This window comes from Mustela nivalis (assembly GCF_964662115.1).
Source record: "Mustela nivalis genome assembly, chromosome: 18".
Classification (NCBI taxonomy): domain Eukaryota; kingdom Metazoa; phylum Chordata; class Mammalia; order Carnivora; family Mustelidae; genus Mustela; species Mustela nivalis.
The window spans coordinates 2,515,857-2,531,502 of NC_139037.1; the positions used below are offsets into that span (position 1 = coordinate 2,515,857).

General features: G+C 55.1%; 1 protein-coding gene across 1 annotated transcript; it reads right to left on the bottom strand.

Moving 5' to 3' along the window:
* Nucleotides 1-749: 749 nt before the first annotated feature.
* FOXC2 (forkhead box C2) lies at nucleotides 750-3,622 on the bottom strand. The gene has a single exon (XM_082711316.1). The coding sequence runs from the start codon at nucleotides 3,101-3,103 to the stop codon at nucleotides 1,598-1,600; it is 1,506 nt and encodes a 501-aa protein (XP_082567442.1). The 5' UTR covers nucleotides 3,104-3,622; the 3' UTR covers nucleotides 750-1,597.
* Between the last annotated feature and the right edge of the window lie 12,024 nt (nucleotides 3,623-15,646).

Here is a 15,646-nt window from a genome sequence, read left to right on the forward strand (position 1 = left end):
TGATCTCCCTATTCCTTCAAGTCCTGGGAGTTAATAAATTTAGAACTCCAGAAGCACCGTCAATTATTCTTGAAAGCTTTACAATTTTTCACTGCAACGGGGTAAGGATTGACAAAAATCCAATCAAGAAGTGAAGAGGTCCGAAAGCCAGCTCTGATCTCGCCACTGGCGGGAATGGTCGTTTCGAGCTCCAGAATCAGTCCCCTCTAGACCTTCTCCTGCCCACGTCAAATCCTTTTCTGGAATACCATTCCAGTGGGGAAGGAAGTCCGCATTTTAGGAAATGGAAGGAAAGCAGGCCTCCCTCCCCCCGGTTTGCAGCGGTTTGCTAATGGAACACGCTTATCTTCGCCCTCCCTGGCCTCCTCAGCTGGGGACGGCTGGATGTGGAGGTGCAATGGCACAGTTTGTTTTGACAATTGGCGTGTTTTGCTGCATTTAGCAAAAAGCATTTACAACAAACGTGGCGAATGCGCCCAGTCCTTGAAGCGGCCACATCCAGCCAGGGCTGTTTCTTGACTGCCTAGGCCAGGGTGGGACCTACATTAATCGAAAGTCTTTTCCGTCACTAACGAGATAATAGGGGAGTGCCCCCATTCCTCGGTGATCCTCCTCACATCCATCTATCCGTTTGCCCACCTGCGTAACAAAAATAATGAAAACAGGTGGATTTCCCAAAAAACGCACCTTGTTGGGGTTTTTTGTTTGTTTGTTTTTTAAATGCGAGAGCACAAACACATTGTCCGGACTTTGGGCAGAGAAACAACACGGGTTTATTTTAAGGTAAGTACAACAATTAAGACCACATAAGACAAACACAGGTGAAGTTAAATTTTTAAAGTTTTTTTTTTTCTTTTAGGAACGCTCAGGGAGGAATCTACTAGACAAAGCCATCACACTTTGTAAATAAAAAGTATCAGATACTTGACTTCTTTATCCGCCAACAACAACAAAATAAATTATTTCCTTGTTTTGCAAAAGACCTACCACCGGGAATAGAATGATATCTCGTAAGTGTGCAGGGATTAAAAACCCCACATAGGTTTCTTGAATTTTCATTTTGGCAATTAGAAATGGTTGGGCAAGGTGAAAAAAATCATCCAGTGAACTCAACTTTAAATATTATATTAATGGCTCTGAACAACAACAAAATAGCCTGATTACAAATCCACACATTTGTACAGCACGGTTAGAGAAATTTAAAATTACACACAGCACAAACGGAGTCTATAGAGGCCCCCATAGAGCTATGGGGGCCTCTACAGAGAGTCATTACTGGGTCGCTATGGGATTTGGTCCGTAACTTAATTTTTGAAACCCCAGCTGGAGCAGCGAGCACAACCATCCTGGTAGGGAGGGGGTTTAAAATCAATATTCATTTCGCTGGACTGCGTCCCTTTACCGGGGCCTCTTAGGATCTCGCAAACGGGGCCGCGAATTAAAGTTACCTGCAGCTTCGCAGAGGGCTGAGGCCGGCGCGCGCTCCCTGGGCTCCCGGGTCGGAGACAAGGCTGGTGGGCATGTTTTGGTTCTCTGCGGCCTGAACTGTCCTGAGAGGTCGGGATGTGGGAGGCGAAGCCGGAGCGGGCCAGGCGGGTCAGTACTTGGTGCAGTCATAGGAATAGGGGGCGGCGTGGCGGTAGAGAGACGGCGTGGATCTGTAGGGCAGCTGACAGCTCGCGTTGGTGCTCACCTGCGGTTCCCCGAGGGTCGAGTTCTCCATCCCCAGCCGGTGGGAACTGAACATCTCCCGGACGTTGGGGAAAGTCTGCTGCTGGGCCGCGAACGTGTGGCCCGGGAGGTGGTTCAGGTCCGCGCTGTGGTTGAGATACCAGGAGGCCGCCTGGGCCGCAGCGGCCCCGGGCTGCGGCGCCGGCTGGGGCTGGGGAGCCGGCGGGGGCGGCGGCGCCTGCGGGTGGTGGTGGCCGTGATGTTGGTGGTGGTGGCCGGCGGCGGCGAGCGCGCCCTCCTGGCCGGCGGCGAGGTTGAGGGCGCTCAGGGGCGACGTGGGGCCGCTCGGGTGGTCCGAGAGGGCCTCGTCCAGCGCGGGCGGGACGCACATGTGCGCGGGCCGCTCGGCACCGGTGTACAGGCTCATGGCGCGCATGCTGCACTGGTAGCCGCCGGCGCCCCCGGCCTCCAGGCCCTGCGCGCACGGCTGGCCGTAGGCGGCGGGCGGCGCGGTGGCGTAGGACAGCGCCAGCGGCGGCACCACCAGGCCCGCGCGCCCGGACGCGGGGCTCAGCTCGCCGCCGGGCGGCGACGTTCGCAGCGTCATGATGTTCTCCACGCTGAAGCCCGGCAGCCCGTTGGGCGCGCCGGCGTGGTGCTCGGGCAGCGAGCCGTCGGGGGAGCCGGCGGGCGTGGAGGCCGCGCTGCGCGGGCTGCCCTGCAGCGCGCTCTCGGGGCTCAGCGTCTCCACCTTGGTGATGACCGGCAGCGCCGGCGACGCCGCCTCGCTCTTGATGACCACCTTCTTCTCGACCTCCTTGGGGGCGTCCGCTAGAGGGGGCCCGGCCGGGGCGCCCTTGGCCGCCGCCGGGGGCGGCTCCTTGAGGTGGGCCCGCTCCTCCTTCTCCTTGGGCACGTCCTTTTTCTTGAAGCGCCGCCGCCGCCGCAGGAAGCTGCCGTTCTCGAACATGTTGTAGGAGTCCGGGTCCAGCGTCCAGTAGCTGCCCTTGCCGGGCTTCTTGTCGTCGCGGGGCACCTTGACGAAGCATTCGTTGAGCGAGAGGTTGTGGCGGATGCTGTTCTGCCAGCCCTGCTTGTTCTCCCGGTAGAAGGGGAAGCGGTCCATGATGAATTGGTAGATGCCGTTCAGCGTGACCTTCTTCTCGGGCGCGTTCTGGATCGCCATGGTTATGAGCGCGATGTAGCTGTAGGGCGGCTTTACGAGGTCCTTGGGCGCCGCGGGCTGGTGGTGGTGGTAGGGCGCGTAGGAGCGGCCCATGCCCGCGCCGTACTGCTCCGGGTGGCCGGAGTAGACGCCCATGGGGCTGGCCATGCCGCCGTAGCTGCCCGCCGCCCGGTAGTAATTTTGCTCGCTCAAGTAGGGCACCACTCCCAGGGCGTTGGGGTCGGACACCGAGTAGCGCGCCTGCATGCTGCGTCCGAGACGGCTCGCCGCCGCCTGCGCGCACGCACCGCGAGGAAGGGCCTGCGAGAGCGAGAGCGCGAGAGAGCGAGGGAGCGAGCGGGCGAGAGGCCGGGAGCCGGCGGGGGGAGCCCCGGGCGCCGGGAAGCCTTGGGGGCGAGATGGGGGAGGCGCCGGCCCTGGGCGCCCGCCGGCGCGCGGAGACGCGGCGCTTGTCGTCAGCGGACCGGGCGGATCGGCATCCTGGAGGGCGCGCCCGGCGAGCGCAGCGCTGGCCCCGGCTCGCTCGCCTGCTGGCTCTCGGGGCCGGGGGTGGCCGCCCGAGCTGGCGGCCGGGGCGCAGCGGGGACGCCACGCGCGCAGCGGAGCGAGGCCGGCCGCTCTGTCCGCGCCGGGAGGGGGACGGCGGCTCTCCTAGCCCCCCAGCGAGGAGGCAGCCCTGAGGGTCAGCAAGCCGGGGTCCAGAGTGGCCGCCCTGCCGAGCCCGGAAAAAGAGGCAAAGTCCCTTTTAGGGATTGGGAAAAGTTTCAAAAGTCTTCTTGCTGAAAGCAAGTTTTTACTTCCCTCCGGCCACGCCCCCTCCGGGGACTGCGGACCAATAGCGCGCCAGCTGCGGGGAGCGGGCGCCAATCGGGGCGAGGAGCGCCGGAATCCGTCGGCTCTAAGACCCCGCGGCTCGGAACCAGACTCCCCTGCGCTGCAGGCTTCCCTCGAAAAGATTTTTTTTTAAAAGAGTGATATCTTCTTAAAATTTATTCTATTATCACATTTTGGTTCATGGGCCCACAGGCTCGGAGGAAAAAAAAAAAAACAAAGTCCCATGCCCCTTTGCAGATAAAGTTAGTTTGAGATATGAAATCGAATTGGTGAGCATAGTCTAATATCTCCCCAAAGACCGTGTAAGCAGCAAAGACCCTGGGACTATTTTTCTTATTAATGAGTGATGAGGCGAATAATTAGATTTCCTAATTATCGGGGCCCAGGTGTGATGGATTCTGAGCAGGCGTGCTGAGGTGGTAGGGAAGGGGCCTCCTTCTGGTTATTGTCATCATTTAAGCAAAAAAAAAAAAAAAAAAAAATTAATTTTCAACAGAGTTTCCAGGTTCAGGGCCGTCAAGAATAACCCCCAAAGCTTTTAGAGGCAAATTTAGGAAACTGAATGCATGTCCCTCGCCTCCGCCGGAGGGAGAGGAGCAGGCAGGCCGTGGCCTCCACAGGGGTAAGGCAGAGTGAGGGAAGCAGCAGTGTCTTGAGAATTTAATGTCCAGTGCGCCGTGGATTCGGTAAATCGCCCGCGTCACCGTGAGCAGTTTTGTAGGGTTTGGGGAAAGAGAGGGGATAGCTCCGCTAATTTCCCGCACTCCCCGCCCGCGCAGACGATCGCAGACCACCTTCTCCAGCTTTGCAGGGCCTCTCCCTTTTCCCAGAGATAAATTCCCTTAGACAGGCTGACTCCCGCGCTCCCCAAAGACGGGAACAATGCAGCCAGCCACCGGCGCAGGCAGAGCCGGGGTTCCTCTGCCGGCGAGGAGGAACCCAAGCCCGCTTTCCGCGGGGGCTGCGCCCGGAGACGCGCGTCGGTGGCGCCGCACAGGGCGGCCTGCGGGCGAGGAGGCTGCCCCCGGTCCCGTCGTCTGCTGGATCGCCAACCCCGGGGCGCAGTCCCCACCTCCCGCTCCGGGCAAAACCCCCTTAGGGACTCTCCTGGCCGACTTTCTGTCGTCGTCGTCCTTTGATAAGACGATCTGGGCACCAGGGCTCCGTGGGAGCAGGGGGTAAGTGACCGCTCACGGTTAAGACACCTCCAGAGTTTATTCGGTCGGGTTATCGCCCTGGAGCGACTCGAGGTCTTCGCCCTTCAGAGCTCTCCCCTCTCCTCCGGTTACCCCGGGAAGTTAGTTAATTTGTGGACTGAGTATTCCTCCAACACCTCCAACAATCGGCTCCCCATTCCCCGCTTCCCCTTGGGGGGGGAAGGACACTCTTAAGAAGGGCTGGAGACTGGTCAGAATCCTTCTGCAAGTTGCCCCTCGGTGGGGTAGGGAAGACCAGTGATGAAACTCTTGTACTTACCCACCGCCCACCCCCCCCACCGCCCCTCTTCCTCGGTCGCTCACTTGATTCCCAGGAAAAGGGTGTGAGACAATCCGCCCGCGCTCAGCTTCGGGAGGTGAGGACAGGGCGTTGGAGACATCTCATTCATTTTCAGGAAAGGAACAAAAGAAGAAAACAGGCATGTGCGTTATGTGTGAGTGGTACTGTCTCCCGGTAAATTCAGTTAGAGGGCCAATGCAAACCAGGTTCCCAGGTTTCATACTGAAGGTTCCCCTTCAGTATTCTCCTTCTGAAACACAATTTTCTTTTTAATGGGTGCTGTGAGTCTTTCTTTAACTTGCTTTTTTTTTTTTTTGCAACGAAATAGAATCAAGCTTCCCAGTCCTCAGCTCCCAGGTGAAGGGTCTGAGAGTTCCTCCGCGCCACTAAGCCTTTATTATTTTTTAGTATGTTCAGATCCATCTTTTTTTTTTTAATGCCTTCCTCGTGGAGTGTGGAGCAGGCACCTCAAGTTCTTACTGTTTCACTGGAAATGCAAACTCTTGATCGAGAACTATTCCTCGGTCTGTAGGCTTCCTGTAGAAATATTATTCACTCTGCTTTTATGAGGTGCTTTAAAAAAATGTATCACAGCACAGGGTAAAACCCAGAAACACCGAGGACCGTGGAAAACAAATTCCAAAAGGACAGCTTCCATCTGAGTCTGCATTTACAGGGGTGTCCCGGTTTAACATAACGTCATCTGCAAAGCACTAGGTGGAGTCGCCAAAATTATTGCGCCCCCCCCAAAAAAAACTTGGGGTTGGGAGGAAAGAAATCCTATCATCTCGACAGAAAAGGTGAGAGAGACATTTCCCTCGGCCCCCGGCCCTGCGTTTGGTCTCGGCTCCGTAGGACCCCGGGAGAGACGTTTGCACGGGTCGGTACAGCAGCACCTTCCGCACACCTGCGTTTGGCGGACACCTGCGCTGCCGACCTTTCCTGGAACCTGCGGCGGGTCTCCGGGGGTCGGGGGTCGGGGGGGCTTCTGGTTCATGGACGGTTGCGTCCCCTCCCGAGCTTGCGGTCGCGGAGCCGAGAGCGGAATCGGGCCCCGGAGGGTGCTGCATGTCGCAGGAATCATGAGCGGTGATGACGGCGGGAGAAACTCAAGCCCCCCCCCCGTCACCTCCTCCCCCCCTGGCCCCCCACCCAGCACGCGCACCCGGAGGCCTCCCGCCCCCGCGCCGCCGGCTCCCGCACCTGGACGCGGCTCGCGCCGGCCTGTGGTTTTGGCGCCACCTGAAGGCCAACCGGGGAACTGCTCAAAAGGCAGAAAGAAAGGGACCGGGCGGCGCTGGTGGCAAGGCAGGTGCTGACACCGCACGGACGCGCTCCGGCATTGCACCGCGCGGGGAAGGCCCTGGGAAAGCCCTGAGCCAGGACTGCGTGCTGCGTCGGTGAAGGAAGAGCAAAACGCTTTCCAGAGCGATGCAATGTGTCTTCAAGAACAGGGTCGGCTGGAGAACAGAAATGTCTTGGAGACTTCTCTGCAGCAAGAAATCCTCCCTGGGGAGATTCGCGGAGGTTCTGAGCAAAGAGAATAAATGAAATCTGAGCAAATATAATCTGTGCCTCTTAGGAGGCTAGAAGTCTAGGCGCTCCCACCCCACCCCCACGCCGGGGATTTCTTGTCCCTCTGTGTCTTCCCAGGCCCGCCGTCCTTCTGCCCAAGGTGGGGCTTGGGTTTGGAGGGATTCATCAGAAAAGCGTTTGCACTGGATGTGTGTGTCCGGCATTGGCTTGAACGAGAGGGGGGTAGTTTCAAACATGCCTGCAAGCCCCTTCTGCTCCTGAGGCACAGCAGAGAATTCAAAGAGGCCACAAGCCAAAGGAGAGTGTGTCTTCTCTCACTGCTTTCAAGACATTTGTCCCAGAGGCCTTTCAACATCTCCCTCTGGGCTCGGGCTCCAGAGATGCCTTGGGTTTCAGGGAAAGGAACCAGGGATAAGGGCAGTCCCAGTCTTCCAGAATCTACAGGGGATGTGACGAACCTCTGGGATGAACAGAATCAGTTCTGCTATGTAAAAATCCATCACAACCCGGCTCCTAGCAATGATCTTGTTCCAGGACGACAGACGTGTTCCTGATGAAAACTATCTGAGCCCCCCCCCCCCAGCCCCAAGCATGGCCTTCCCAGGAGATAAAGCCGATTCGGTGCTGTTCGCAGATGGCAGTGCCATGGATGACATAGTAACAGGGGACAGGACTGTCCTGGCTTGAAAGGAATGTGATAACTAAATGCAGTGCTTGACCAGAGTGGGGGAAATTCAAAGGCGAATAAAAGACAGTTTTGAGAGTACCTGGGAACACTTGAATCTGGAGTGTATATTAGATAATAATCTTGTATCAGGGTTAAAATTCCTGAGTGCAGTCACTCGATGTGGTCAAGCAAGAACACGTCTGTCCTTGTTTATGGAAGGTACACGTCACCGTGTTGAGGGCTGGTATCATCCTCCCTGCAACTTCTAGAAAGATTCCACTGCAGGGGGTGGGGTGGGGGAGATGGAGTGACAGGCCTGAACCGTGAAATGGAAATAGCTGCTGAGCCTGAGGGGTGTGGGCACTTGCTGTGTGCAGTTCTTGCAACTTTCCTGTAAAACTGAAGTTCTTTAAAAAGACTTTTTTTTTTTCTAAGATTTTCTTTATTTGTCTGAAAGAGAGAGAGCACGCACAAGCAGGGGTAGTGGCAGGCAGAGGGAGAAGCAGACTCCCCGCCCAGCAAGGAGCCCCATGTGGGACTCGATCCCAGAAACCCAGGATCATGACCTGAGCGGAAGGTAGATGCTTAACCCATTGATCCCCCCAGGCGTCCCTTGAAATTTTTCAAACTTAAAAAAAGATGAGAGAAGAACACCTCCATTACTCTGAAAATCAAAAAAGGGATATGACACAAAGCGAACACCCTTCCACGGAACGACTTGCAAGACCTCACATGGGGGCCAACTTGGCCCTGGTGTCCCTTCTCCTTGTGTTCTGGACGTTTCTGAAAAATAATCAACAGTCATGTGCTTTATCATATTAACTTGTGATTGTTTAAGTTAAAAAAAAAAAAAGCTGATCCTCTAAGGAGCTTTTCTGTCTTATAAGTCAAGTATTGCCATAATTAGCACAAAGAGGCAAGAAATCCAGTCGACTGGTGTAGATGTTTTCCAAACAGAAGTGTACATGTTTCTTCTTAAAGAGAGTCAGTGAGCTGCCTTCAGCCGGATGGCTGTGGACGTGATTGGCTTGCTCAGTTGAGGGGGGTGTAAGCTGCAGCCAGAAACACCCCAAGTGTCCGCAGCTTCCTGCTGAGCAGTCCCAGCTGGCCGGGGCTTCTGCTCCTCCAAGTCACTCAGGACCGAGTGTTGGAAGGCCACCTCTCCTGCCATGTTTGCAGGGGCTAGAGAGGGAGACCCTGTCCTGGGAATTAAGTGGTCCCGCCTTCCAGTGCTGTCTATCAAGTGTCCTTCACCACTCAATGGCCAGAGCCTGTCACGTGGCCCCAACAGGCCCAGGGGACAGGATGTCCGTCTGCTCTGGGCCCAGGCACATGGGCAAGCTAACATTTGCAACTCAGCCCTCCCCCCACCCACGCCCTGCCTTCCTTGGCAGGTAGGGACTGCCTCATTTCTCTCTGCAGTCCCAGTGCCTTCTGTGCTACCTTGGCACGTGATAGATGCACAAAAATCTTTGTGGAACCGAATGTATGATCTTTCCAAGATTTTTCTCCCTGGTGTGTAAGAGAAAGTAGAATGTGCGCACAGTGCGTGCTGTGCTGGAGAATCTGCCGTGATACCTCTCTTTTTTTTTAAGATTTAATTTTTTAATGTTTATTTATTTAGTTAACAGAGAGAGAGACACAGCCAGAAAGGGAACACAGGCAGGGGGAGTGGGAGAGGGAGAAGCAGGCTCCCCGTGGAGCAGGGAGCCTGATGCGGGGCTCGATTCCAGGACCCTGGGACCACAACCTGAGCAGAGGCAGAGGCTTATCAGTGGTTAAGTCCCGCAGGCGCCCCCCGTAACGGTTCTCTGAATCCTCTCTTGGGGTGGGTACGCTTCATAGCACCACTTTACAGGTGGGGTTTAAGCCCTACTTGGAGACCTTAAATATCCTACTTGCGTCTTACAGCTGCCACATGATTGAACTGGGTCTCTTAACCCATCACTTTGGAATTCGGGTCAGGACCTTGGAAATTAGAGGAGACTTAAAAAGTTAAAATAGAAACTTCTATATATGTATAAAAATAGTCTAAATGGAAACATATAGATTGTAATTTTATAACTATATATACACAGTGAATAGTGTATGCACGTAGGCGTGACTTCTGAACACACATGACTCAATGTCTCTGAAATTTTAGCTTTCTCTATCACCAACTGGAAACCCTGTAATTAACCCTGTGGGGTAAATAGACTCATTATCGGAGCCCGTGAAAAGCGGGCTATTCCCTGGGAGATACAGACAGGGCCCTGATTGTGTGGACCAGGGCAGGGAGAGAGAGGGGAGGAAGTGTGGGATGGGTGTTCTGAGCCCCAGGGAATAAGCCAGACCTGGAATCACAGTCCAGGGCAGCTTTGAGTGGTGCCTCTGACGACACGGTCTCATGGTGCCAATAACCTAGGGAGACCCCGTGGGGACCTCGAAAGGACTGAATGGAGCCAGGAGTCCAGAGCAGCTTTCCCAGAGGACTCGGACCATGGCGGGCCCTGGATGCTCATCACCCTTAGGAATCCCATGAAAGCAGAGAGCGTTCCCCAGCTGGACCCCAGCCTTCGCCCCCGAGTGTCCACACTGGGGGCTTCCCGTGCCAGACCAACCCGGACCCTCCACAGGGCCTTTGCATGTGCTGTTCCTTTTGCCTAGGTCCCTGGTCCTCAGTTCCGTGCTGCCTTGACACTCCTCCAAGACCTCACCTCCCATCTGCTTCCTGCTGTCCTTCAGCTCACTCCCACCCTGATTCACTGTCACCCTCTCTGAGATGATCCTATTAGTCTGTGGTCTGCCTCGCCACCCCCCCCCCCACACACACACACTCCATTCCAGGTTAGAAGCAGCAGGAAAGCAGGCAGGACCTGGTCCACCTCATTTAGCTACTGCGTACCACACCACACTGCTCTGCTCAGCCCAGACTCATGGCTCCCAGCTCCCAGTCACCTGGGGCTTCAGAAACACCATCTCCTTCCTGCCATAACCACAGGCCTCTTTCCCCACTCAGTGGTTGAAACCCAGGATCCAATTCAGACACTTACTTGTACTTATTTTAGGCAGAGGCTGCCCAGGGAATGGGGAAGCATGGTCAGATGCTCCAAGGTTGTCCTGGAAGGGCTCACAGGCTGAAACTTCTATTCTGGCAAGACACATACAGACTTATTAAACAATTCTACATCTATTAAGTATTAGATGCAGCTCCAAATAACCAGGTATCTTTCAAGTCCTCAGTTCAAGGGAAAATAACAGAAGGTCTTTACTTGGCCCTGCGACAGATAGGAGAGATGTCAATGGATTGCTGGCAGCCCAAAATATGAAAGAAATTATACAGATTTTTTTAAAGAGTGGGCGTCATACACTACATGGCTATAAATCCTAATAGCAAAAAAAGACTTTAAAACCAAAAGAGCATCTTCTCGCCACTCTCCCCCGCACTCACAGAGACCATGAGCCCCTCCCACTGCTTCTTTGGCCGCTACCCCCAGATCTCAGAAAAAAAGCTTTGCTGCTGTTTCCCCTTGGCGAGGAGAACTGCGATCCTCTGCCCGCCTGCTCTGTGTTTAAAGATGCTCATACGTTTACTTAGAAGAAACCGGTTGGTTCCTGTGTGCAGAGGACGTTTTAAAACGACCGGAATGCACCCACTTGCCCCAGTTGCATAACGGCGGCACACTGTGTATATTTTAAATTCACATTTGGGTTCACCCGAGGAAGCCAGAGCTCTGTGCGGACACCACTCCGCCCTCTCTCCGCCTCTCCAGCTCCCAGAGGAGGTCTGTTTCAACCCAGGGCAGGTCCTCCTCGTGCCTGGAACTAATACCTCTTCAGGCCCATCCCCACTTTGTCAGAGGAATTTCTTGGCGCCCCACCCTTCCCTCCTGCTAGCCACCAGGCCGATTTGGGGTTCAGGAGGGCATTTCTGGCATGGGAAAAACACCAACAAAAGCAGGAGAAAGAAGAAGGGCAAAGTCAAATTGATAGAGACAAAACCGGGCTGAGAGAGGAGGCTGAGAGTCTGAGCCGGTGGCCTCGAAAGGCCTGGAGGGCAGGCTGCGAAGTGTGTGCTCGGCTAGGTGGGAGGCCACGGGGACCAGGAGGTCACAGCTGGAAGGTATGTGGGGGGCATGCACGTGGGCAGAGGGCAAGACAGGGGGCAAGCAGAGGAGGAGGGGGAGGAGGGACGAAGAAAGAGGAGGAGGGGAAGAAGGATGGGGGTAGAAAGGCAGGAGAGAGCGGGGAGGGGGCAGCGCCTGGGAGTGGACAGAGTCGGGAGAGAAGATGGGCCAGATGAAGCATCTGCCTTCGGCTCAGGTCATGGTGTCAGGGTCCCAGGATTGAGCCCTGTGGGCTCCCCGCTCAGCAGAAAGTCTGCTTCCCCTTCCTCCCTCTACCCCTCCCCTGGCTCGTGTCCTCTCTCTCTCTCTCTCTCAATAAAATCTTTAAAAAAAAAAAAAAAGAACTGGGAGACAGGAGCCCATTGCCCTCTGAAGCACGGGGACGCAGCTTTGCCCTGGGTGGTGGCGCCAGAAACAGCGCGCGGGGCCATCCCGGTGACACTTCCCGCATACTCGTCTCGCTACAGTCCCGTCTCCAGTGAAACGCCAGGGGCTGACGGATGGCCTCGCCTGAGCCAGGATGGGCGAAGGCACATGACTCAGGAGCAGAGCCGATGACAGAGGGATGCCTGAAGGGAGGAGGCAAGCTTCTGGCTCTGCAGGAACCAGTCTTTGTTGTTAGTAAAATTATTCGGGTGTTGTTTTCTTTAGCACTTTAGGACGTGTGTGTGTGTGTGTGCGCGCGCGCGCACGCGCACATATGATGCAGGGGGCGTCTGGGAGCAGAAAGCAGAGGTGGCATTTTACATGTTAAGTCTGTAGCTGTGACGTGTAAGGGCTGGAAACACTGGCATTTCCGAAGCACATGCAGGGAGAGGCCTGGCTGTCAGCACCCCAGCACCTCGGATGCATCTCCCCTCTCAACACCTCCTCTTGTCTGTCTAACAGGATGGTTCTGGGACGATGACAGCGTGCTTGCTGCGGGCTGGGTGTGCTCAGACTCCCCGTGGACCAGCCCACTCGGTCCTCTCGCCGATGCTGATGCAGGAATCACTTCCTTGCATTGTACAGGAAAGGGAACAGAAGCCCCGAGAGGTGGGGTTGATTACCCAACGTCACACAGCTTGGAGATCCATGGTCAAACTCTTCATGCTCTTGCCTTTTTCACCATGTGCTCCTTCTTGCCGGGCTCAAAGGGGTTGTGAGAACTCGCAAGGCAGTGCTGTGACGAGCTCTAAAACCCTCCACTTGGACGTAAACATGGTGTCCCAGCAACGTGATCATCATCGGCAGACCCCCAGGGCCACCAAGGTGTCCTTCAGTAGGTGGTGGATAAACTGTGACCCATCCAGACAATGGACTGTCACCAGCACTAAAAAGAAAAGAACTACCAAGCCATGACAGGATAGGGAAGAAGCTTAAAGGCTTATCACTAAGTGAAATAAGACAATCAGAAAGGCTCCGTCCTGTGCGACTCCAGCTCTGTGACATCCTGTGAAAGACACGGGATAGAGACAGGAGAATGAGCGGCTGCCAGGGGCTCGAGGGAGGGGGAGGAGTGGGCGAAGCGGGGATTCTCTGATACAGTCATGACGGCCACGCGTCATTATACGTTTGTCCAAGTCCATGGAATGTCCGCCAGCGAGAGCGACCCCTACCGTGATCTGTGGACATCGGGTGTCCACTTTGGTGTCCTCAGTTAGGTCGGGCTGCTGTGACAAGATACTGTGGACCGGTCAGCTTAAACAGACATTTCTTTCTCAAAGTTCTGGAGGCTGGCAAGGGTGGCGGCAGATTCTGTGTCTGGTGAGAGCCTGCGTCCTTGTCCACGGATGCCCGTGGTGGAAGGGGCAGGGTGAGGGAGCTCGTTGGAGTCCCCTCTAGAGGGGCACGAACCACACTAAGGAGGCTCTGCCCTCAGGACCTGTCATCTCCAGGGACTCTACCCACTAAAGCCACCATGTTGGGCATTAGGCTTCAATATGAGATGGGTGGGGGGTGGACACAGATATTCTGTCCACGGTGATAATGAGGCGTCAGAGGTGATGGTGGCAAAGGCACTATTTTGCTAGGGGGGGGGGATGCTGTTCCTGTGGAGGCTGTGCCAGGCAGGGCGGGTAGTGACAGTCTATGGGAACCTCTGTGCCATTGGCTCAACTGTGCTGCAACCAGAAAATGGCTCTACTGGGACTCTTAAGAAACTCTCAAGTGGGGTGCCTGGGTGGCTCACTGGGTTAAGCCTCTGCCTTCGGTTTGGGTCATGATCTCGGGGTCCTGGGATTGAGCCCCCTATCAGGCTGTCTGCTCAACAGGGAGCCTGCTCCGCCCACCCCTTTCTCTGCCTGCCTCTCTGCCTACTTGTGATCTCTCTCTCTGTCGAATAAACAAAAATAAAATCTTTTTTAAAAACGCCAAAAAACCTCTCAAGTGACCCAAGTGCAAATGTACCTATAGGATTGAGTTTGAAACATTTGGGTCAACGTTCTAGAACATCTTCCTATACAGGAGAGGCAACTAATTTTTTCTTTAGGTGTCTGTCTTTCAAAACCACTTATTCTTTTAAGTGCCTGGGCTCTGGGGGCGCTTCTAATCAGGCAACAGGGAATGAGGGGCCCAAGAGAATGTCCTGGGCGGTGCCACCTGCTTTCTGACGTTGCCAGTGAGGAAGTTTGTCCCCAGTGAGTGGGTGGCTTGTTACTCTCTGGGGGATGCACCAGGCTGTCTGCCTGAGGGACTTGGGCCGTTGGTCAGCCCCTGTGGCGCTGCTCTGAGCCCAGCTGGCTGACGGTGAGACCCGCACACGTTTCCCCTGCTGTAGCCACGTCCGTTTGCTTAAAACACTCTCCACAGATCTACTGGGTTAGATTTTATTTGATAACCTTCTATTGTCCAAAGCAAAGCTTTATACTCCTTTTTGCGAGCCTGTAAAAGACACAGCCCCCCTCCTCATGTGGAACGAAGGCCTTAATGTCTTTACGTATGAACGCCACAAACACCATCCGGGAATGTAGAGCTGGGACTGAGAGCCCGAGATTTATAATTAAGCCCGGGGGGCTGCCCCTTCCCAGCTGGGCGGTTCTGGGCAAGGCTTGCTGATGTCTTGAGCCTCTGTTTCCTCCCCTGTGGAAGGCCAGTCACATTTGCTGTCCCGCGGTCATTGTGAGGACTGTATTTAGGTATGATTGCTAAAGCCGTGAGCCTCTGGCATGTCTGTAGCAGTGTTCCTTACTGTCGCAGATTATGTTCTACCCGATAGACAAAGGGGATCGGATTACAAAGGGGATAGGATTCCTTCTGTGGGAGCTCCAGGAAGTCACTGCGACCCCCAGAATCTCGCTGCCCCATTCTTGAAGACGATTCTAAAATCTTCGTCTGTTTCACAAGCTTGTCGCGGGGACGGTATCAAGTATTGGAAATACAGTTTTGAAAAAGTAGCTGCCAGTTCTTGCGGGCTTGGGATGCATGAGGCGCCCCCGCTAAGGGTGTGCAGCTACTCATTAGCAGGTGGTTACTGGTGACTTGGTTTGTGACAGCCTCCTTTTGGGAGGACCGGTCATCCTTCTAAAGGGCGAACGCACCTTCTTCTCTCTCCTGCTGGAGTGGAGCCCAGAGAGGGCTCCAAGTGGGCCAGTGTGTTCAGCCTCATCCTCCGAGCCACCTCCTGGCCCTTAGATGGACACACCCTACGTGTTGCAGCTGCCACGTCCTTGCAGTCCCGAGATCCAGAGGTTGCAGTAAAATCAAGAGGCGTTTCTCAACTCACGCATACCCAGGCTGGCCACCATCCTACCTGCAGCAAATCGCACTCCAGCAACCGGACATTTTATTTTACTTTTTTAATTTAAAATATTTTATTTATTTATGTGAGAGAGAGAGAGACGGCAAGAGGGAGAGGGAGACGCTGAAGCACACTCCATACTGAGGGCAGAGCCTGATTCGGGGCTCCATTCCGCGACCATCAGCTCGTTACCGGACCTGAATCCAAGAGTCCGAGGCTTCACGGACTGGGCCAACCAGGTGTCCTTACAACCTGACATTTTAAAGTGTCCACAGCTGAGGCAGATGCACACCCAGGTGAGAGCACTTGGATGTCTTTCTCCGAGAGGAAGAATCGCATCCTGGAAGAGCAATCAAGGCTGGCTTCCCGGAGGAGGGGGCCTCTGGGGGGACAGAAGAGGAGCTGGAGTATGTTGGAATTGGCTGTGGGCT